Consider the following 23,055-nt stretch of genomic DNA (forward strand, 5'->3'; position numbering starts at 1 on the left):
GTACTGAATGAGAAAGTGAAATTTGTAAGGCAACATGTTGTGCAGGATTATTTCCTGGAGGATACTTGTAATTCTTCCTGAGTGTCAGGTGATCGTCAGGCAGCAGAGCTCAGTGTAACGCAGCCCCGATACGAAAACACTGAACTCAGCACAGTGGAGTCACAGAGAGTCTCTGGTGTTTGCTGTGATGGATGATGTTGCTCTGAGGAGCAGCAGCAGAAACCCTAAAATCTCTGCAGAGAACCTGCACTGTGGGCGCTTCAACTACAAAAGACTTTTTTAAACACTGACTTATCCTTTCAAGTGTCTTTTATCCAACTCACTTACCTAAGCGTTGGCCTTGAGTACAAAGCAGCAGTCACCTAATGAAAATACTTTTCCCACTCTTTTTTATTTTACCTTTATTTGAGTTGATTTGATCTCCATTGTTTCAGTTTGTCTCTTTCTCAGTCTCTCCATTGTTCTGTTCCTCAAGTAAAAACATTACGAGCTTATAACCAGAGTTGGTTTGCCGCAGCTATTTGTAAAGTCTTCCCTAAGTATTTAGTAACAAGCATCTGCTCCCAAACTAGTGATTTACTAAATTTGGTCGTGTCATTAAAATGAGGAATGTCTTACTGAGTAAAGGCTTTAGCAATGTCTGAATAAAAGGCATCATACAAAAATAAAGTTCTGACCGATCGAGACGAGATGTATATTTAGATCACCTTACAGTCTTTTGTAATTGTGGGCATATATCAAGAAAAAAAATGTCTCAAAGCTGGTAGTCTTGTTTGGAGATGTTGGCTAATATAATTGGCGTAATGTTTGCAGTTTTATGTAAATTGTCATCCTTTGTGTAGATTTAATGCTACTCACCACTTTATTGGTTAATCAGGACTATTTTTGACACTCATTGTCTGAGAGTGAAGGCTACATAGTATATCAATCACACTTTACAAGTTTACATCACAGCATTTTGATTAGAGCTGCTATGATTAATCGACTTTTAATTGATTAGTGAATTAATCACCAACTATTTTGATGATCAATTAATCGGTTTGAGTAATTTTTAAAGAAAAAAAGTCGAAATTCTTAGATTCCAGCTTCTTTAATGTGACAAATTTCTGTTTTTTTTTTCTCACTCCATCATGACAATAAACTGAATATGTTTGGGTTGTGGACAAAACAAGACATTTGAGGATGTCATCATTTAGCGATTAATTTGATTAAGCGCATACAGTACTTTTGATCATTTTGACATTCATGTCAGATATGTTAATATATAATTACTAAACAGGTTATATAATAGCAAGCTACTTTTGTCAGTTGTTTCAGGCGGTTAGTGGGTGTAAATATTTAGTAACAATTAGTTCTGCACTGTTAATTGAAATATTATCAAAACTGTTTTATGGCAAATAAAACATAGTGCAGTATCCAAATTGCAGAAGCTTCAGTTTTTATGATCAAGAACAGTGTGTCAGAAAACATGTTTGTATATACTGTAGAGATGTGGAGATGACCTGGCCTACAAATCTTCTTCTTCAATCATGATTTTAGTAGTTCTTTTCAGTGAAAATGAGAATTGTGATGAGGATGATTCCCAGCAATATCTGTCAAGATAAATGTTCTTTTGTTTTTGTTTTTTTACCATATCGTGCACCCTAGTAACAACTAATATTTAAGCATGTGTGGCAAATCATTTTAATTAGGTTAATTCATGAGAGTGAATCTCCACTCCACAGTATTAAACATGTTAGATACAGGATGAGTTTAATGACAAACAGCCAGGTCAACTGGCTCCAGATAACAGGTGAAAAAATTTTGACAATAGGGCAGCAGGCAGCACAGTGGTACAGAGGTGAGCGTTGTTGACTCTCACTCAGAGGGCCCTGGGTTCACATTAAATCTGTCTCTCTATGTGACTATGGGTGACGAAGCTCAGTTTCCCTCTTAACTGACCATCAGTGTGAATGTGGGGTTGTACGGTTGTTTGTCAGCCCAGTGACGGACCGGCGACCCGTCCAGCAGGGTGTTCCCCCACCTTTCACCCAGTGTCAGCTGGACTCCAGCCCCACGCAACGTCACAAAGGATAATGAGCATTTGGTTAAATGGTGGACAATATGAAATTAAGGGTGTTATTTTATTAATGAAGTCAATACAGTATTTCAGATATTTAAATATTAATGTCTGGAGTCTTGCATTATGAATTGACTGAGAGAAGGTTGTGTTGTTTCCTCATAGTTGCTGTAGAAGCCGTTGCGGTCTCCACCTGTCCTGCTGCTTGGTAGTTACACATTGACAGAGTTTGGTTATGTTTTTCCCCAGAGTCAAGTTTACCTTCATTCCTGAACTCTGACTGTTTCCAGGTAAATTCTGGATTATCTTCAGCCCCGCTAAAACAAATCTGCGTGGCCTTGTGTTGATGTAAGATACTGTACAGTACTTTGGATAAATATATCTAAAGCGGTCACATTCATGCAGAGCAGAAACTGAAGGTGGCCAATTTTCCTCACAATGTGACTCAGGTCTGATGTTGATTCAGTGCTGTGTGAACAAAAAAAAACTCAGAGGGAGTCTATTCTTTTTCTAGTTGTTTTTAATTTGATTTGCTTTCATGTGTTAAATCAGAACTTTGTTTTTGTTTTTTAGGCCATTATCCATGCAGCTTTGTTCATAACTCATAACAGTGTCCATTTGATTCGTTTAAAGTTTGCATTAAACTAACATGAAACAAAAACAGAACCATCTTTGTGACATTATGTAAAACATCTGACCTGTGTTATATTTGAAAATATGTAAAACAGAATTATTATCTGCACGTTTTAGGTTTTTTGTTGATTAAATATTTTTGTTGCTTGTTGGCTGGTAACTTATAATTTTATGATGTTCTATCTATGGCTTAAAAAACATAGAACAGAGCATAGCTTGCATTTCTGAAGAACATACCTCATCTCATGTTACACAGGGTTTGAAAATAGGGACAAATGTGTATAAATTTAAACTTCACTAATATAATCCTATACCCTGGCCTGTATATATGATGATACAGATAACTGTAGGTCAGTAAATACGTTTCATCTTTAATATCCACAAAAAATCTCATCATATCTTATTTTGTCCATATTGCTCAGCCTCACTCTGTACTCACCTCTCAGTGAGTACAGCTGATCGTGTGTAGAGAGCTTTAAAGGGACTTTTCAGCCCAAAATCAAAAAGTATATTTTTCCTCTGGCCTGTAGTGCTATTTATCCATCTAGATTTTTTTAGTGTCAGTTGCAGAGTTTTGGAGATAACGACTGTAGAGATGTCTCCTTCTCTAAATTGTGCTCGGCTTGTGGTGAACTACTTTTTTCTGCGATACAATCTACCAGAACTACTTTGTTTTCTACTAGAAAGAGAGGCGTTCCAACTTGAAACTGCTCACAACAAGGTCTGTGGATTATCTTGAGTAATCAGTTCATGCTTTCTGGAAACAGACACTGGTTTTGAATTTTTTAAATGTATTTTTTGGCACTCTGAGTACCACATGCTAGATGCTGTCTGATTACATTATATTGGAGAGAAGATATCTTAATAACTCTGCAATTCACATCAAAACGATCTTGATGGAGAAATGGCACTACAGGCCAGAGGAAAAATAAGTATTTTTGATTTTGGGATGAACTGTCCCTTTAAATGTACTCTCGGGCCCTGATTGACTGGTATGTTATTGGTGCATTGTTGTGATTGGCTGAGCTAGCTAAGGACAAGTGTTATATGACTTGTCATTAGTAAAGCGGACTGCAAACTGGCCGGAGGCTGCTCAGTGTGAGTGAGCTGTCACCTCCCTCATCGATGTTAACTGTATTTTAAGGAATCCCTGTTAATCTTATTGATCGACTGACTGTGTTTCATGTTGAGTCACTTCCACACAACAACCATGACGCACTAATTTACTCTCTCTGCAAAGTCTGTCCAGTCCGTGGTTCCTCTGTGTACATTCACTGCAGTATTTCATTTTGAGATTATACAGCTCATTTAAGCTCATGATGTTTGGTTTTGTTGTGAACATTATCTCACAGGTGTTGATTGAACTTGATGGTCCTTTTTTAGGCTGTAGGCTGACTGTGATGTAGTTTCTACCCTGTGTGTGTGTGTTTTTTTTTAAGGCTGTAGTTGAAGCTGATATTGTGTCTGGAAATTAAACTGGCTTTTTAATTAAATTGGTACAAGGACAAAATCAATGAATTCACTGAAATTATTTTTTTAAACCAGAAAAAGGTTCAGATATTTGTAAAGTATTGTAAGGTCAAGGTTTGATTTCTCTCATCGTCTTCGATGTGCTGAGATGAGGTTTTTGTTTAACTAAGAGGTGAAAAATGAGTGTCACAAGACCTTCAAGAACCATTTTTTCCTTTTCTGTCGCCGTGGTTACTCCATGTGTCTTTCCCTCCCTGCTGTTTCCATGGTTACAAAATGTTTTCTCCTCTCCTCTCCTCTTTCAGTGTCATCCAGACTCCGTTACCACTACCTGTAGACAAGGTAAGAACACAAATGTGTTTGTTGTTGTTCTGTCATGTGTCCAAGTTGTTTGTGTCTGTCTCAGATTTGTGTGCATGCTCACACTCACGCACACATAGAGTGGAGTAGTCAGCTGATTGAGGAATGCAGGGATTGCTGCCAGTTTCTGCTGCCGCACTACACAAGACTTTCATGTGGATCAGGGGAGCAAAGTTTTTTTTTTTTTTCCCACCGTTCCCTCTGAGTGCTTTGGGTCTTTAGGTGTCTACAAAACTACTTGACTGTCCAAGTGAAATTAAAGTGTTTTTTTTTTTTCTGTCTTTCACATCTGAACCGATACCAGTACCTGAAAATCCATACTGGTCCTTCATAGCACCGTTTTTTTTTGTTGTTTTTTTCGATCTTAACTCTCCATGTAACAACAAAGATTTCATTTCAATTTTAAAAAATAAGTTAAAACTCAAATTAAATATTGTGTTATCAGGGCTCAGTAATAAGCATTGCCTGCCTGCCTGGGGCAAATAAAAAGTTACATCGGGCTCAACAGCCTAACAACTCACTTGTCCCACCAGAGAAGTCGTAATAAAGAATTAAACTATCAATTTTTAATAATCGACTTATGCAAATAATTAATTTATCATGTAAAAATGGTAGTATCATATTAAACTGACTGTCTTTGGGTTTTGCACTGACAAAACGAGACATTTAAAAACATTACCTTGGACTTTGAGAAACTGGCCTAGATTAAGTAGTTTTTTTTAGTAGGAGTAGATTTCTGACCCCTGACTGTGCACTTGAGCAAAGGAAAACACTTTGCACATCTATTAAGACAAGTCAGGTGCGTTGGCGAAAGTAGACCAAAAAGTTACAAAAGGACCCCCGCACAGTGTCTAACTTAGAATATATCATTTATTTGCGACGTTTCAGTACTAGACTTTCATCTGGCAAACCTGACTGTGCAAGTGGGAAAAAAAGTTAATATTGAACCCTGGTTGTTGCGAAGCTAACATCAGTCAAGTTAATTCCAAGAGCAACTTACCCAACTGGCTAATTAATTACCTGAAGATGTCCATGAAGTTGTCGATGCATCACTTAAAGTTTTGTTGTCAATGGCGGGTTAAACTTCTTCAATGCTGGAGTGCTAACGTTAGCTACGGGTGACTTTGCTTTCAGGCTGTCAAACTGTACGTTCTTTGGCTTTTATATGTATTTTTTGTTTGACCAAGTGTTTCCTCAGGTTAGATGTGCTGCTCTCGCCAGCATTTCACATTACAGCGAGTGTTGTCTGTGTCAAGATTTTAAAAGTGTCATCACACTTTCGGCTCACCATGGCCCTGATTCACTGACTTGAACAAGGTTCAGGAGTGACATAGTCTCAGTCTTTCTCTGTTGGGCTTTTCACACTGCATGTTCTTAGCCCAGGGCTAAGCCACAGTTGACCCTGAGATAATTTAGCCCCTTTTAACACACATTGCTAATCCAGGGTAAACCAAACATCGGTACAGTGTGAAAAGCCTTTTTCTCTCTGTACTCTTAAGTTACGGTACTCACTACCGCAGTAACCTTAAAAGTACCAAGTTGGGCACCTAACCTTGTGTTTGAGGGAAAAAAATTAGAAACTAAAACGTGTATGTTTTTAAGGTGTCCATCTACACAGAAAGGTACCAGAATGCAATTATGTCAGCTAATTAAATTTTGCATAAAGCAGTACAACAGTGTTCTATTTTAGGCAGAGCAGGCGGTCACACTGAGCCAGACAGCAGCCTGCTGCACAACACAAGAACCACAACAACAACCCACATTAGCTTTCCTGCTAAAGTCTCTAAGTTCTTATTTAAGTTAGAAGCATGAACTCTGACAGCATCAGTTTACAGGCTAGACAGCTAATTAGCTGCTTAACTGAGGCACATTAAACGGCATGTACCCGTAAATTAAGATGATTATAGTTAACTAAAACTAAACTAAAACTAGGTGTGGGGGAAAAAAAAGTTTTAAGGATAGTAATGAGACTTGGCTTGAGGAAAATAAAAACAGAAACCAAGGACACAGAAACTGTGTACTTACAAAACTAAAATAAAAGAAAAATGCACAGTAAAAGGTTATCAATTGGTCAAATTTCTCAACACAACAAACATGAGGAGGCATTAGTGCATATGTTTGAGACTGGGATGTCAGTTGCCCTCACCAAGTGTTGTTTATATTGCAGTACCTACTCTAAACTTAAATTTTGCTGCTAATAAATACCTCCATATTCTAATAATTAAATAAATTATTCTGAAACTAATAAAAAAATAAACGTAAACTAAACATTTTTAAATAGTAAAATCATAGCTAAAATTAGCAAACCCACTGAGGAAACTAACTGAAATTAAACAGAATTGAAAACAAAAATTACCAACAAAGTAAAAATAGAAAATAATTAACTATACAAAATTATACAAACTCTGCTGCAAATGTCCCTTTGGCCCAGTTAGATTCCAGTGTGGTCTTTACTCATTAATACCACTAACAACACACTGGCTGTCCATGACATTTAGGCTACATGTGTCATCAGGTAGCAAAAAACAGAACAAAACAAAAACGCATTGATGTTATGTTCGACTAAATGAGACCTTAAATGTTTCTTATGTGTTGTTAACTTAAAAACATGGTCCCACATGTCTTGTTCTCTAGCTGGAGCTTAAACTTTGTTCTGATGCTGTACCATAGATTGAAAGCCTGTTGCTTTGGGGTCACAAAAACAGATTTATTATTTTGTTTACTTATTATTTGATCAAATAGTCCTGATAAGTGGAATCCTTTTACTGTATTTTATTTAGACAGAAGTCTTCTATCTGTGGTCGTGCTTAAACATTTAATATTTAAGAGCTACTTTACTTAAATGACACTAATATGATAGCGTTTCTATCATATGTGGTATGGTGAGGTATGTGTCTGCAGGTTGTTACCGTATCATTTTATATTGTACTGCAGAGTGCCAGGCTAATAATGACTTTACTACAGTGTACCCTGTTAGCTTTCTCTGCTGCCTCGACCTGTTCTGTGTTTCCCTCAAACAGTGAGAACAACAGGGCCTCAGTGTAACCTGTCTGAGGAATGTAGGCTAGAGCTGACAGTGTGTGTGTGTGTTTGTGTATGTCATTCAGTGTGTGTGAGAGGAGCTGTGATTAGATTTGAACCACTTCTCTAACATAATTAAGTGTCCTGAAGCAGGATCCTTGCACGTCCCGAGTCTCAAAAGACGGACACACTCACTGAAGCCCACACTCTGAAACACGCATGCGCACACACACACACACACACACACACACACACACACACACACACACACACACACACACACACACACACACACACACACACAGGCTGTCAGATCGACTTAAGGTGGAAGTGTATTGATGCATAGACAGACTGAGTGGTTTTTGGGCAGACCGCATGTAGCTGTGGTTTCTCTGCAGTGTGCGCAGGATCTGTGTCTGAAATGGGCAAAATTGTTGATGCCAATTGGGTCGTGTTACACCAGGTTTCACTGCCGCCAAGCTTTTTTTTTTATCATGCAGTTGCAACATCATCAGGTGCAGAATAGTTCAAGATGTTCAAATGGGTGAATATCATGTCCTGTGTGTTAAGTAAAATGTTAACATGTTAAGTATATGGTAGCTGGAGCCAGGCTGTGGTTAGCTTAGTATAAAGACTGGAAAGAGCGTGAAACTGTTAGCTTGTCTGTGTCCTAACTTCAAAAATACAATGACCACAACACAACCTACACACACAACCTGGACTCAAAGTTTCTGCAACTGTAGACATACTTGGCCAATAAAGCCAGTCCTGGTTCTGATTCTTCAAAGCAGTTTCCCCAACTTTTTTTTCTAAAAGTAACAAACCTTCATGACTAAGTTCAAAACAGGACCTTATCAGTACACTATGGGAAGGTTTAATTTGTGCATAAATGAACGTTCCTGAACAGTTACTGTGATTTTTAAATCAATTGCATTTTTGTTTTTTCCCTTTTTGTTCCTTGAGCGTAAAATAACTTTATGCAGCAGACATGATGACAACACTGCTGTTTAGTTGAGCATTGACATGACAGGCTATTGGATGGTATCGGATTATACTTCTTTTCCCCAGATATCTGAGCCAGTGTTTTTGGCCAGTATCAGACTGATACTGAATATCAGATTGGACCATTCCTAATCTTGACGCCTGTTTTTGAAAACATATACACATGTTAAATACTTAATTGAGAAATAAATGCATTTAGGCTGCGTGAACAGGCCTTCTCATTGTTTTTATTTGCTCTCGTCAGGAAAACGAGGACATTTTAGCCTGCTGCATAAATGAGACAAAATAAGTGCTTTCTCAGTTTTCAGTCTCATTTTTCCTCTCTTCAAAAAAGCAATATGCATGTTTTAAGTGCTTTATAAATTTTAAATTTGCATTAAATTTAGTTGGCAGAATATAATGTAATATAATTGTTCATCTGTGGGTGACCATCCAGTCTCTGGGAACAACCGCTCCAGAGCTCGAAAATTAGCTATGTTGTGTCTCTTTTAGTTGAATCTGTACACAAACGGAAATGTAAAACAGTTTATGGTTTTAGGGGAGGCTGCATGCTGGAGCTACTGTTGAAACAGTTCCTTTAATGTGGGAACATGCCTTGACAGATGACTGCTGTGTAGTTATATACAACTGGATCGCTGGTTTACTAGTTTGGTCACTGGTGCTACTGCGTTACTGCATACGATTATTAGAATAGTTAGTAGTAGATTTTAGTGCAGACTATTCAGGGCTTATCCTCAGTACTACTGAGTTTTATAATCAGAATATGTAAACTGTGTGTGTGTGTGTTTGTAGGAGTGAGTTAAGTAACTTCATGTACAGTTGCAACAATTAGTCGATTAGTCGTCTACTATTAATCTCTAATCTCTAATCTCCTCTGTGATTATAAACAGAATCTTTGAGGAAACCATCTTTGGCTTTTGGAAACACTGATCAACATTGTTAAGTATTTTCTAGCATTGAATGAACCAAACAACTAATCGATTAATCAGGAAAATGGTCAGATTATTCGACAATTAAAATAATTGTTAGTTGCAGCCGTACATCCATGTCTTTGTTCCCCGGCCTGTGTTACACTGTCTGTGCTCCTGTATTTGTGAACCAATTTGAGTTTAAGACCTTTTCAGTTTTGGAAATTGAAGACGTTGTGGACAGTCCTTACTTTCTGACAGACCTTCAAAGGGCTGTCTGACTTGGTTTTAAGATTTAAATCATAATTGGGTTTAAGTTAGGGTAATGGGTACGGAGCTGGGGAGTGGATTATGTCAGCGAGGGTCCTTACAAAGATATCTATCTTATATCTCTCTTATATGTGAGAGGGAGTGCGTTTATGTACAGAAAATGCTTTTGAGCTCTGGTTTTTCATCTGTTTGTCCACCTTCAGTTCAAACACAGAGCTGAATGAACTCAAGACAACCGTCAATATGTTACCATGGTGTGTTTGTGTGTCTTTTCTAGGTTGCAGCCAACACTCCCAGTATGTATTCTCAGGAACTGTTCCAGCTCTCCCAGTATCTACAGGTAACACACTGACACCTACTGCTCATTCTGTGGAACTACACTGAAAAATAATGAGGGAGTAAGGACATGTCAGACATGCAAGTTGTTTTTTCATTAGTCATCAGACGTGTTATAACGTGTTTTTAGAGTCAGATAACAAATCAGGAAACTTTGACTGCTGTAAAATCACTGTCAACAGGAGCAGAGGACAGGAACTGTGCGGCGTTTCTTTGCAGTGATCCGAGCTGACTTTGTCTCACTGATTAGAAGTAATGTAATTATACAGCATCAAGTGTGTATCATCCATAATTCATTAATTAGAATTCAGAATTATAAAAGGAAAAATATAAAAGCAATCAGCAAGTGAGATGCATTAAAGTAGAGGAGATCACACGAAATTCCTTTTTAAGAAAAGAAGTAACTACCTCAGATCAGTGAACCACAGAAAAGATCTAAGGCTGAGTAGTAGGTGGAATTTTTTTCTGAAAAGAAGTGCTGTGGAATCTTTTCCTAAAGACTTACGCAACCTCCTCTTTTTTGATTTATGAAGGACTTTGATCAAAAACATGTTCCACTCGCAGCCAAGATTTCCTCATGAAAGAGACCTGATCTTTAATGAGGTGTGGTACAGCTTTTCAAAGCAACATGCGTCAGCTAACAGACACACGGTCAACTGAGAACCAAACAAATACTGCAAAACTGTTTCATAGTTCAACATTTCGAAAACTCATGACAGCGTGCCGAACAGATGAGCTACACAGACAGAGAGGAGCAGAGGTCACGAGTTAAAAGCAGGGAACTGACAGCCATACAGATTATTATATACTATAATGTACTGATCAGCGAGCTGACACATGCTTCTCATTCATGTGTCTGATATAACCAGTTTATTATTGTGGTTATAAAGAAGATTTAAGCTCATTTTATTTAAGTATTTATGAAGAACATATTTAAAATGAAAGTTTCGACCTTGTTCTTTCCACTTTAAATGACCCTGTTGCTTTCGTTTCTCATGATTTCTTTATTTTTCTCATGTCTGTCTCTTTCTGCCAGGAGGCCTTACACAGAGAGCAGATGTTGGAGCAGAAGCTAGCCACTCTGCAGCGTCTGTTAGCCAACACTCAGGAGGCCTCAGAGAGCAGCTGGCAGGTAGGAAACACCATTATCATACTTTAGCCCGCTACTGTAACACAGAGAGGTACAAATATCTGCTGCTGCTGTTTTTACTCTTCCTGGCACTTTTTTAAGTTGAGTAGTGTAATGGCACTGATGCTTCATGTTGCTGTTTGTGTGTTGATACTTGAAAATATTCATCACTGAATGAATTCAGTATGTGATGGATTTCAAACTATCTGACTACCTGAAACTTGAAACCATGTTCTTTATGAAAGTACAGAAACTCAGTAGAAATCAATATGTATGATAACTGTCCTTTTTCATATAATGGTATACCATGAAACCAGTAAAATGCTGCAACCCTACAGAATATTCTGATAGTATTTGGACATGAACCCCCCATATGCACCTTACATGCTGATCTCTCTTAGATGAATATCAGACTAAATTGTCAACTCGTCACGCTTTCATCTCCATATTCAGAGAAATGGCCAAGTCAGTGGAGTGGGCGTATTTGAAGGTCTGGACCAGGCTAGATCTCTCTGCATTCTAGCCTCTCAAAAGTACACAGTACTACACAGTATAATGTACAAATTTTACTGTGTTGCTATGAACAGATCATATGGAGATTGCATGTTCCAGCTTGTAAATACCATTAATCTCAAACTCCAAACAGTTGTTACAACTGATAATTTTGTTTACCATGATTGTCATTCAGTGCAAATCAGTTCTATAGAATAACGAACCCTTCATTTAAACATTGTGTTGATCATGCACACTGGAATTTTCCTCATTCCCTCTTATCGCATATGAACGACTATGTTGTGTATCTTCACCAGGCTCTGATAGATGAAGACCGTCTGCTCTCCAGACTGGAGGTGATGGGCAGTCAGCTACAGGCTTACTCTAAAGTAAGACACTCAAGTGGCTCTGTTTCAATAGCTCATGATACAAATAACAAATTGTCCTGCAGTAAGTGATCAAAATGATCATCGTCTTTAAAATATATATATATTTATATATCCTCCCCTCTTCTCTCTCAGTCCCAGACAGAGGAAGGGATCCGAAAGGAGCTCTTGGCTCTTCAGGAGGACAAACACAACTACGAGACAACGGCTAAGGAGTCTCTGAGGAGAGTCCTGCAGGAGAAGATCGAGGTGGTCAGGAAGCTGTCAGAAGTAGAGGTAGGACACACACTTACACATGCTGTATGCACCTGTGTTGTAGTCAAGACCATCTAAACCGAGACCAAAACCAGAGTCCATCACCCAGTCACCACCCTGAGTTTGGTTCTGCTGGTTTCTGGCTGTTATAATAGAGTTCCTCATCCCTGCTTTGTTGTGTGGGAGTACAGTTTAGACCTGGTCAATATGAAAAGAGCCCTGAGAAGACTTCTGTTATGATTCAGCACTATATAAATAAAATTGACTTGACCTGATGAAAACACCCCCTTCACCAGCCCCTTCATTCATCTCTTTTATTGCCATATATTGGACACTGTTTGGCAGCTGAGCTCTCTGTGGTTTCAGTGGCTAGATTTTATTACCAAAGATTTGTGTGATATCTCCTCCTAGAAAGCCACAGCTTCTTCTCCTGTCTCTTCTTGGAGTGTGTGGGGAGGGGCGGCAGCTGTGAACAGTAAAAAAAAAAATCAGATTAGAAATGAGTCAAGTTATTGGTCGGATTTGAAGCAGGCAATGCACAAGCATTTTAGTGTGGTCTTGAAATAAAATTTGTCCTCATTGTCTGAGATGAAGCGGAGTAAAGTAGCTGTTGATTCTGAGATAAGAAGTGGTCTCCAGACTGGTCTTGTCAATATATGAGGTATGGGGCTGCTTGTGTTGGTGAAACTAAAAAGTGTTTATTGTTTCTGCTGTCCCGCAGCGCTCACTCAGTAACACAGAGGATGAATGTACCCACCTGAAGGAGATGTCCGAGAGGGGCCAGGAGGAGCTGAAGGAGCTCGCCAACAAATACAACGCCGCCGTCAATGAGATCAAAGAACTCACTGACAAAATTAAGGTACCTACACGGACACTGGAAGGCCACATTTGGACTGAATCAGGCGTTGCAGCAAAAACACCACTTATTTCATTCATTTGAATGGTGGTGGTCCTTTTAGGCTGTGGCAGTGGGAGCTGCAGGGGATGACAAAAAAAGTGGCATCTGGCACAAACATGTTTTATATATTGTTTGTTACTTTATTACTTAAAATACAATTGCTGTATTTTTTACTCTCTCTTTGTTTCTATCTGCCCTTTTCTTCTTTCTGTTTTGCTCTTTTTTATTCCTCTTTCCTTCATTCTTTTGTTTGTTTCCTCTTCTTGTCCTCCTTTTTCTCCTCTTGTCTTTTGTCATTCCTGTTTTTCTCCCCCACGCTATTCCCACCCTCTCTTTCCTCCGCGTCTCCTCTTCCTCCTCCTACCCCCCCCAGGCGGCGGAGGGCCGGCAGGAGGAGCTGACCCAGCGGGGAGCGACAGAGAAGAGGGAGTTGGAGCTGCGGATCGAGGAGATGGAGGAGAAGGAGCAGGTTCTCCAGGCTCGCATCGAAGCTCTGCAGGCCGACAACGACTTCACCAACGAGAGGCTCGCCGCCCTGCAGGGTACAAACACATGCACACAGACATACACACACCGCCCCGCCCTAACTTTTAACAAACTGACTGCACCCTGCAAGCCAATCACTTTAACTCCCTGGTCATCACAAGAGTAACCATAACAACCAGTGTCCGGGTCTTTTTGACCAATCAGGGGCTCAGCTTGGACTTCCTGTCAGTCAACGCTTGTCTCTGCTGTTGTTGTTGTTGTTTGCAGTGCGGTTAGAACAGCTACAAGAGAAAAGCATTAAAGAGAACAACAGTCTGGGTGAGTCCACTCGTCTCTGGTCTGCTCTGGGACGCTCGTCCTCTCAGCCGCCGTTTGTCTCCTCTGTGGTCGCTAACTTCACTTCCTCATCCAGCACTAATGATGCATGACAACTTCCTGCATGATGTCCACATAACTTCCTGTTGCTCGCTGCTCTCTTTGGGCTCTTTGTTCATCTGTCTCTTTGTCTGTCACAGTGGAAGTCTGGCTCTTCTTCTTCCTTTTTGTTTATAGTAGCTTGAAGTCCGGCCCTCGTGTGTCCTCTGGTAGATTAAGGGGACATGTGATGTTGATTCGTGTTTGGTTGAAATATTTTTCTGAATTCATGAAAATTGAAGCCCACATTACATTTCAGTAATTTTCTTTTAAGTTCTTAAATCATTCGGAGAGAATGAGCAGTCACTTTTTCCTGATTTACATTCAGAATCCTCAACACAGTCACGCTGACAGCTGACTGTTGCAGCATTTCTGCTGCTGTTGGCAAGATAAATCATCAGTCCAAGTTTACAAATTTTGGGAAATTTAGAAAAAAAACAACCAACTAAATGTTTCATTAGAGAATTACACATTTTATATACATTTAACTAGTTTTTGGAGCAGGTGTCAATACAATAAAATACAACATTCTGATAAATAAAAATAGGTAACTGGCAGGCACCGTAACTAGCAGCTTCCCACCTAGTCAGGACTAAATTCCATGCTAACATTTAAGTAAATGCTATAGCAATTGACTGACATGAAGAGGTGTTCTGATCTGTTGAGGGTGAACCAAATATCACCATACACAGATTAGTATCTGTTGTTGTATTGCAGATATATGAATACGTTCCAAATATTGAGAAAGAAAGTGTATATTGCCCAATATTTAATATAAATGTGTGGCATATGAATTTTTTTGTGTTAAGGCTCATGGCAAAGTAAGGTTTTGGTGTGCAAAGATACCAGAAATGTTTTAAGGATCAGTGCAGTGCAGCAATTTGTGATTCCAATAAAATGTGTATAGTCTTGCAGAAGTACAGGAAATGGAGGAGATCCAGCCAGTGCATCGGATGATTTTGATAAAACTGGACATAAAGTGCAAAAATACATTTTCAGTATGTGTTGCCATTGAAATGTAGTATCTTAAGTCACTGTTTTAATGAGCACAGTTAGCTGTTTTGGCCTTTTAGTGCATAAGAATTAATGTGACTGAAAATACTGCCATGGCTTGTTAAGATTTTATTTGTGTTTTGGCTCAAATTGTGATAACTGGCTTTGCCCATACACTTTTCTCTGTCCAAGTGTTTCACATGACCCACAGTTTCAACTGTACCCACTATGCTAAAATCACCAGCCCAAGCCCTCAGGATCAACACCGGGCTGCACGAGGATTCAAACCTGTGATCTTTGAGTAACAGGCTGATTTGTGTGTGGCTGTTCCAGAAGAGGTTCTTTCTGAGACATGGTGGGACTCTGTTGAGTCTAAACTGGGCCTATTGGGGTTTCTGGATAATCTGGGTTGTCTCTATGGTTGCACAAACTGTCCACTGCTTTGTTTTTCTTCTTCTGGGGAAAAAGAGCTTTTTGGTCACTGATTGACTTCTGGTGATTGAATGACAACACTGAACGTGAATGCTGGAGGTGACTGTCTCACTGCTCACTTCGCCACTGTAGCCACTTTGTGAAGGAACCTGCCATCATTTGAACATGTATTTGTGGCTGGTTAAAGTTTCGACAACATCGTATATATCTGATCTGGTCACATGACAGATGTCGACATTGTCTCCCCTGGACCAGTAGAGGAGCCTGTCGAGGAGAAACAGAGCCTGCAGACACCTGAGAGCCAGGAGGAAGAGGAGGATGAGGAAGATACAGACACGGATGAGGGTGCAGTTGGTGAACATGCAGATATTCATGGTAGTTAGTTTGATTATCATAATAATAGACAGTTTGATTTATATTTATGTAAGGTTTTGCAAAGGATAAAAGGATAAAAGAAAAGTTCTGTAGAGTTCAGTACAACTAAAAAAGAAAAATCTAGAGAAGTTTAAAACATTGCAGAATTAAATGCTATTAAATGAATATATATGATAAAATAATATAAAAAAACAAACCTATAAGATGAGATTTTATAAAAAAAAAGACTAAATACAGACTTTAACCTGATTGTGTTAAGTGATTCCAGACATTAGTTTATTCAAGCGCAGCCTGCCTTTCTTTAGAGAGATTCTTTTTCTAGTTTTCTACTTTTGTTAAAGTTCTTTTTTTCTCCAGCAATATATTTACTAATATTTTCAAATTTCTTCCAAAAACAAGGAAACTATTGTGCTCTCATTCAGTATGACACATATTTAAAGGCATATACATTATGCATTAACATTAAAATTAGCCTTGTATTATGCAAATTATTTTTTTCCCAGGAAGGTGAAGGCCCTACCCTGCAACTGATATTCTTACTCTGACCCCACCCAATCTCGATCTTCATGCCTAAACTACCCTACCCAAATGACCCAAACTGATAAGGGCAACGAGTACTAGCCAATCAGAGTCAAGAGTAGGGCAGGTCATGACTGAAGTAGTAGCATTATCAAAACAAAGAAAAGTTGTGTATAATTTCTATATTCTATGCACATTACAATCTCATATAGATGGTTATCTTAGCCAGTAATATGTTATTTTGGATGGACTTATTATTAGTCAATATAAAAACACGTTGGTTTATGTTGTAGATGCAGAATGTGAACGATATTTCAGGGAGAGTGGAGTACGATGTGTCCGAAACAACATCAGTCAACTGCATGGTTTACATTATGACATAATACATATTTGTGTTAGCCAGTAGCAGGTTCAGATAGGATTTGGTGTCATTTAGGATGGAGAAACATGCTAACATTTAGAAAAAGGCAATGGTGACTGAGGGAATTCGAACCAGATGCATGTAGTACAGGGCTTTAAACTTACTTTTTCACCATGTTCCTTAAAATGATTCCACAGCAGCCACGCTAACAAGGCTGCCTGCTGATATGGCTGCAGACATTTTTAGTGTATTGGTCTTCTGAGTGCAGGCATTAGTGAGTGTCGATTATCCCAAAATGCCAGGTAATTGGCCCGATTAATCGGTTTATTGCTAATGAAGAGTTTCAGCCTTTGTTTCATCTCGATATCCTGCTCATTTCGTATGTTCGGTGACTCACAGATGGAGCACTTTAGTAAATCTGTGGCGTTGTGTTTAGGAGACACTTGTGGAGTTCACTTTTTGTTTTTGATCAGGTTTTATGTGGAGCAGAGTTCCTCAAAGTTTCCATTCTCACTCTGACTCTGAAGTTTGTGAGTCTGCCCTCTGATTCAGAAACTCTTCTTTCTTTGAGACAACGAGATGACTGGATTTTTTTTTTTTTTTTTGCATGAAGTTGTAGAGTAGTTGAGTTGAGACGGTTGGGCTGGTTAATTGATGCATTGAACTGAAAAATTATAGAGGCAAGTTTTTGTGCCTCAGTTGTCTGTCTGTTGTCTGCCTGTCTACATCCTGTCTGTTGTTACAGTGTTGTGTCTGTCCAGAACCACTGTAAAAAAAAAAAAAAAAAAAAAAATCTGACATGTATGGCTTTGATTCTGTCTTCTCCGTTTGTTTCTGAGCATCTATCTGTCCGTGTAGTTATCTTGTTAGTTCTGTCATGCTTTCTACTTGCTTGTATCTGTCTGTCCTTTCGCTGTCATGATTCTTGTCCTCCGTCTGTCTTCGGCTCTTTCTATCTCGTCCTCTCTGATACAGTGTTGGGTTTTGAGAACCTGTTCATTAGGAAGAAGATGGTTTTTGATTCTGCTCATCAATCTAACTTTTTTATCTTGTATGGATCTGCAGGACAGGAGTCCAGAACATATTTCCCTGTGGAGACATTAAAGTATATCTCATATTATCTTATTGTAAACAGTTAAATAATTCATACAGAAAGGAAGTCCATCTAATATGACGTAGAATTTACTGTAAATTTGATATTATAATCACTCAGAATCGGCTAATGATAGGACCAGAAGGGAAAAAGAATTAGTGGTAGTATGTATAGTAAAATGGAGTATACCACTTTTTTTTTTTTATTTAATTTAATCTTTTACCCAAAATAATCCCAAAAATGACAATTTATACCCTTGGTTTTCTTTGAATATAGGATGTTTTTTCCAGTATATTTTGTTTCAGTTCTTAAATATGATTGAAGCAGCATTGATGAGCAGAATCAATAACATCTGAGATAAATAAATACTCGTCTCCTCTCTGATAGTCATCGTAGTAACGTCAGTGCTCTGTGTTTCTATCAGACAACTGTCATGTTAACAACAGCGGAGGAGACTCGACTAGAATCCAACAGTTGATTGAGTGTCCGCGTGAGTACAAACATCCATTCCTGCTGTACCCTGCTACACACACACACACACACACACACACACACGGAAGCATCACTGCCCAGAAAAGACCAAAAAGAACAACAAAAAAGGAAACAAGAACAAAAAAATGTTGATTTAAAACTCAAATCAAATTTACAAGCTGGTTAGGCAAACCAATCACTTTCTCATTCAAATTCAGTCAAATGATTTGATTTTCTCATTATTTGATTTACAATAATTATCTTTTGTTTTTGCTTAACATGCCTAACACTTTTTTTTTCTTTTCCTGGTGGAAATGTGCTTCCATACATTCATACTCCATACTTCCATGCCTTCTTTGATGGGACAGGTTGTGGATTTGGGTTTAAGACAATAACTAACTTTAACTGATTTTTAACTCAAAAGCATGTTAACAATTGAAGACAGTTATCAGAGGGTTATTTGTCTGTCAGACAACAACCAGATACACAGATGACCTGTCAAGTCTGTGAATACCAAAAAAACCAACATCTTTTTCAAGACACCTTTTTAACATCTTGGCAGAAGTGTTTTCTTGTAAGGCAAGAAAAGAGGGTCTTGACAGATACTGGCTGTTTTTCTTCCACTTTTAAGTTTTGTCAGTGCAGACACCATGTGAAGAGTCTGTAGGCGAGGTATGACCAACATCTTTGATCGGAGTACGACAGATTTAGTTTAATTTCTAGTTTTGGTTTTATCTGTGTAAGTTTCGAGATATCTGCCCCTGAGTTTCCTGCCTCCACCTCAACATAATATTTTTTTTCCCTGTGGCGCTCAAAGCATTGAAAAATTACATTCACAAATTTCAAGAGCAACTTCTCTCTTCAGAAACGACGACAACCATTATTCAGAATAATCCACAGTCTTCACTGTCAACAGCTTGAATTTGAAAGTATTTGAAAGTATTTTTTTGTTGGGTTTTTGAGTGATTTGATCCTGTAAACAAAGAGACTGAAGAGTTTAACAATGTGTACGGCGTGTACTTGTACAAATCGAATTTCTTTTTGAGAGTTTGTTGGAGATGTTTGTTGCTCAACCACAGGCGCTCATTTATCTGCTAGTAATTGGTTTTACTGGTGCTTCGGTAACTTTACTGGTATGTTGTGGTTCTAACCGTACCTCCGGCCAACTGGTTGGTTCTCGGCTTCTCAAACACTCACAGACTTATTTTCTTCTCCTTTAGCAGATATTCACATCTGTTTTTCTCTGCATGCTGCCTTTGTAGCTTTTCACTGGATTAGTTCACTAACCACCTCGTTCCTCTCCCGGGTCTCTGCTGTCGTCCTTCTCTTTTGGTTCTGTCTTTTCCTCTGGCCATGTGTTTATACATGACGCAGACCAAGTTTTCTCGTCTGTGGAAAACATCTCTTCACTGCCTACGTTTGATTCCGGCCAAACATCAGACGATGTTGAGCCGTTTTTGCTTCTTTTCCTTGTTTGTTGGCTGTTTGTTGACGCTTGCTCTCAGCTGCCAGTTACATACAAGTGTTTCTGCAAAATTACTGGCTTTTCCCACTTGCTGCCATTGTGCCTGATTGTAGTAGACATTTTAGAAGTCTTCAATCTGCCTCAGCTGGTGATAGATGTTTTAAAAGTGCATATTATTGACCAGCCTGATGTCTGAGATGTGTTTTGCTCACTAATGACACTCCCACTAATATGGTTTCACCAACACTGAAAACAGCTTTTCTTTGCAGCTATGAAACATAACTTGTATGCAGAGCCGTGACTTTAGTTGGATCTGGTGGATTTTATTGAGATTAATCAAAATGATTTTAGTTAAGTCCTGCAGATTTTGAAGTTTATTGTGGGAGCAGCCGATAACGGCACAGCCAAGCAAGTGTGGTTTGTGCTGATGAGAAGGATTTGGATTCTAACTGGGACATTTCACTTTCTTTATTTCAATAAACAGCAGGTTTTATAGGTTATCCTGGACTCATAGTTGATGTACAAACACCAAAAAATACACGTTTAAGTATAGTGTCGGTGCGCAAATATACGAATAAGAAGCCACTGAAGTGTAACCTGGATTAGTCTGTATTTCACATGTGTTATTTATCTGATGCACATGTCCAGAGCACCTACACAACTTTCAGGTCCTTGGTTGCAACATAACTGTAATACAAAGAACTGATATTGTACTTTTGCAACTAGTTCCTTAATGTGGTGAACAGGACAGGACAAGTATCTTTGTTTCTCTGTTTTTTTTTAACTTGTGTCAAAAGTACTCTATAAATAAAATGTATTATTATTTTAACACAGTCAGCTAACTTATCACAGACTCCTTTAATGCACAAAGTTTGAACAACAAGCACAACCTCACTTATTTGAGCGATTTCAGTAGCTAAAGTCAAACATTATTCTACACTTAGGTTCTGTACTAACCAGCCACTAATCCAGCTGATAACTCACACTGAGTCTGTGTAAATGGATGTTAAATTGACCTTTTGGACATTTGAAAACTTTAGGAAAAGCTCAAGTGCTGTGTTTTCTAACAAATTCAAACTGTTTATTCACTGATTCCTCTCGTCTGTTTTTTTTTTTCCTCCCTCCAGCGGTCAAACAGCTGAAGGAGACTGTGAGCTCTTCAATCCACAAACTGGCCAACTTTGATGGTAAGCACTTAACTAAGCCTCGGATAAAAAGCACTTCCTCTGTGGTCTTTGAGTCCTGGAGCAGTTAAATGAAAGTGTGTTATAACATTAACTTGCACTATATTTTATCAGTGGTAACAGGCATGAGCTAAAAAATTAAACCGTTATGTTTACATTTGTGTGTATTTGTAGAAGTGATGGACGCCCACCTACAGAACAACCAGACGGCAGCAGACGACATCCTGGCCAGCCCTGATCGACTCAAAGGTAGAGGACACACAAACGCTGTGTCACAGAGCTGTATTTATACCTGACACAAGGGCTTCCTGCCACTGGTTCCTACAGTGCAGGTTTTGATTTATATTTAGTGCCAAATTTATGCTGTCTATCACCACCACAACACTAAACAGATGTTATCATACAACATAGCATCAGAGCGTACCTACACATGTAGCTGCAGTAGATACAACATAACCTCTTAATCCAAAGGTATAATGAATCCAGATTTACACTCTTCATGTCCCAGCTGCTAAATATCAACTAATTACAACTGATCTGATGTTGTCAGTGTCTGAAGTACACTAAAAATGCCTACTAAAATCTTTTATTTTTTAGTTTTCAATCATAGCACGACACAGTATTTTATGTCTTGTATGTCTCATTAACTATATTTTGTGCTACTTTTAATTCTTGTGATCATATTAAATGTTAGAGAATATCCTCATGTGTCTGGGTTTCTTAGACGGCCTACTTATTCATCACTTTTGAAACATTTTAGTTAATTAATTGAAAAGTAGAAAAAGCAGAAGCTGCAGTTTTTTAAAACAGGAAAAATGTGACAAAACAGCATTATAATGAGGTACAGTAGTGCTGCAGAGATGTCCTGGCCTACAAATCTTTTTCTCCTGAAGTAAGAAAATGTATTTGCTTGGTACAGACCCCAACTAATGTCACATCATCATGATTTTAATTTATTATATATCACGATATACTCTTTGTTTTACCATGTCATGCAGCCCTAGTCTTGTTTTCAGTGGTTACACTGACTGAGTTTTTGTGAAGTAGTAAACACAAAGAGGCAAAACTGCTGACAAGGAAACATCCTACTACAGTGACCTCTGACCTCTGACCTTTGTCTTTGTTGTTGTGAGAGATTTGACTTTTTTTCATCCTTTGGATTCTCTGGACATGGACACACACACACACACACACACACACACACACACACACACACACACACAAACACACACAAACACACACAGAGAGAGAGAGTACTCATGAATGGAGGCTCTGATATTTTTGTATTTCTGTACTTTTGAGAACAAGAACTGTCATCTGTTAAATACTTTATAGAAGATTTTGTTATAAGAAGATTTTTTTTCATCACTGGGGGATTGTTACATGGAGTTTTTTACTGGTGCTTAATTCTAACCTCAACTGTAAAATCAAGACTAAACCTTAAAACAGTTCTTTGAATAAATGAGAAACACTCAAATTGTTCTTATTCCCAAACTCTAAAAATCTGATCCAGAAAGATAATTTACAAGAACACACAGATACTAAATCTGGTCTAAACTGCTGGCTTTGTTTCTGTTTCCCTGCTGTGCCTCACACACTATAATCCAGTCCACTACAGACAAGAGTGTGTGCGCGCACATGTACACTTGTACACATACTTGTGCCTAAACCTATTAAACAGTTTTTTTGAGTGTGTTTCTATTTTGGTATTTAATTTTTTTTTGCCTCCTCCTGTTTTTTTTCACTGGTGTGATATTTTAATTCTTTGTTTCACACCCATTCTGCCCCAGCCTGACGAGCCTTTGTGTGTGTGTGTTTGTGTGTGTGTGTGTGTGTGTGTTTGCATGCGTGTGTGTCCACAGGGAATCAGATGGATGCCAAAGAGTCGGACATGTCAGACACTCTGAGTCCCAGCAAAGACCGCAGCAGTGACGACACGTCAGGTCAGTAAAACGTGTCATGTTTTTTTTTGTTTTTTTTTATGTTAATGTTTTTCAGTCTTATTTATGTAATTCTGTCCCTCTTCCTGGTTTTATTTAATTT

General features: G+C 38.5%; 1 protein-coding gene across 9 annotated transcripts in view; it reads left to right on the forward strand.

Moving 5' to 3' along the window:
• slmapa (sarcolemma associated protein a) overlaps positions 1-23,055 on the forward strand; it is a 77,033-nt gene that overhangs the window by 38,566 nt on the left and 15,412 nt on the right. For 3 of the 9 annotated variants that reach the window (XM_084740222.1, XM_084740230.1, XM_084740287.1), the window contains 13 exons: positions 4,468-4,504; positions 10,001-10,063; positions 11,096-11,191; positions 11,998-12,069; positions 12,202-12,342; positions 13,043-13,180; positions 13,593-13,761; positions 13,973-14,023; positions 15,773-15,919; positions 18,317-18,382; positions 20,956-21,015; positions 21,187-21,261; positions 22,875-22,955. In XM_084740222.1, coding sequence (XP_084596348.1) covers positions 4,468-4,504; positions 10,001-10,063; positions 11,096-11,191; positions 11,998-12,069; positions 12,202-12,342; positions 13,043-13,180; positions 13,593-13,761; positions 13,973-14,023; positions 15,773-15,919; positions 18,317-18,382; positions 20,956-21,015; positions 21,187-21,261; positions 22,875-22,955 — 1,196 coding nt within the window. The remainder of the gene's footprint in view (positions 1-4,467; positions 4,505-10,000; positions 10,064-11,095; positions 11,192-11,997; positions 12,070-12,201; positions 12,343-13,042; positions 13,181-13,592; positions 13,762-13,972; positions 14,024-15,772; positions 15,920-18,316; positions 18,383-20,955; positions 21,016-21,186; positions 21,262-22,874; positions 22,956-23,055) is intronic. The other 6 variants (XM_084740264.1, XM_084740270.1, XM_084740238.1 and 3 more) reach the window with 5 other exon arrangements.

Source organism: Lutjanus erythropterus, chromosome 2 (assembly GCF_056507025.1).
Source record: "Lutjanus erythropterus isolate fLutEry1 chromosome 2, fLutEry1.hap2, whole genome shotgun sequence".
Lineage (NCBI taxonomy): Eukaryota > Metazoa > Chordata > Actinopteri > Lutjaniformes > Lutjanidae > Lutjanus > Lutjanus erythropterus.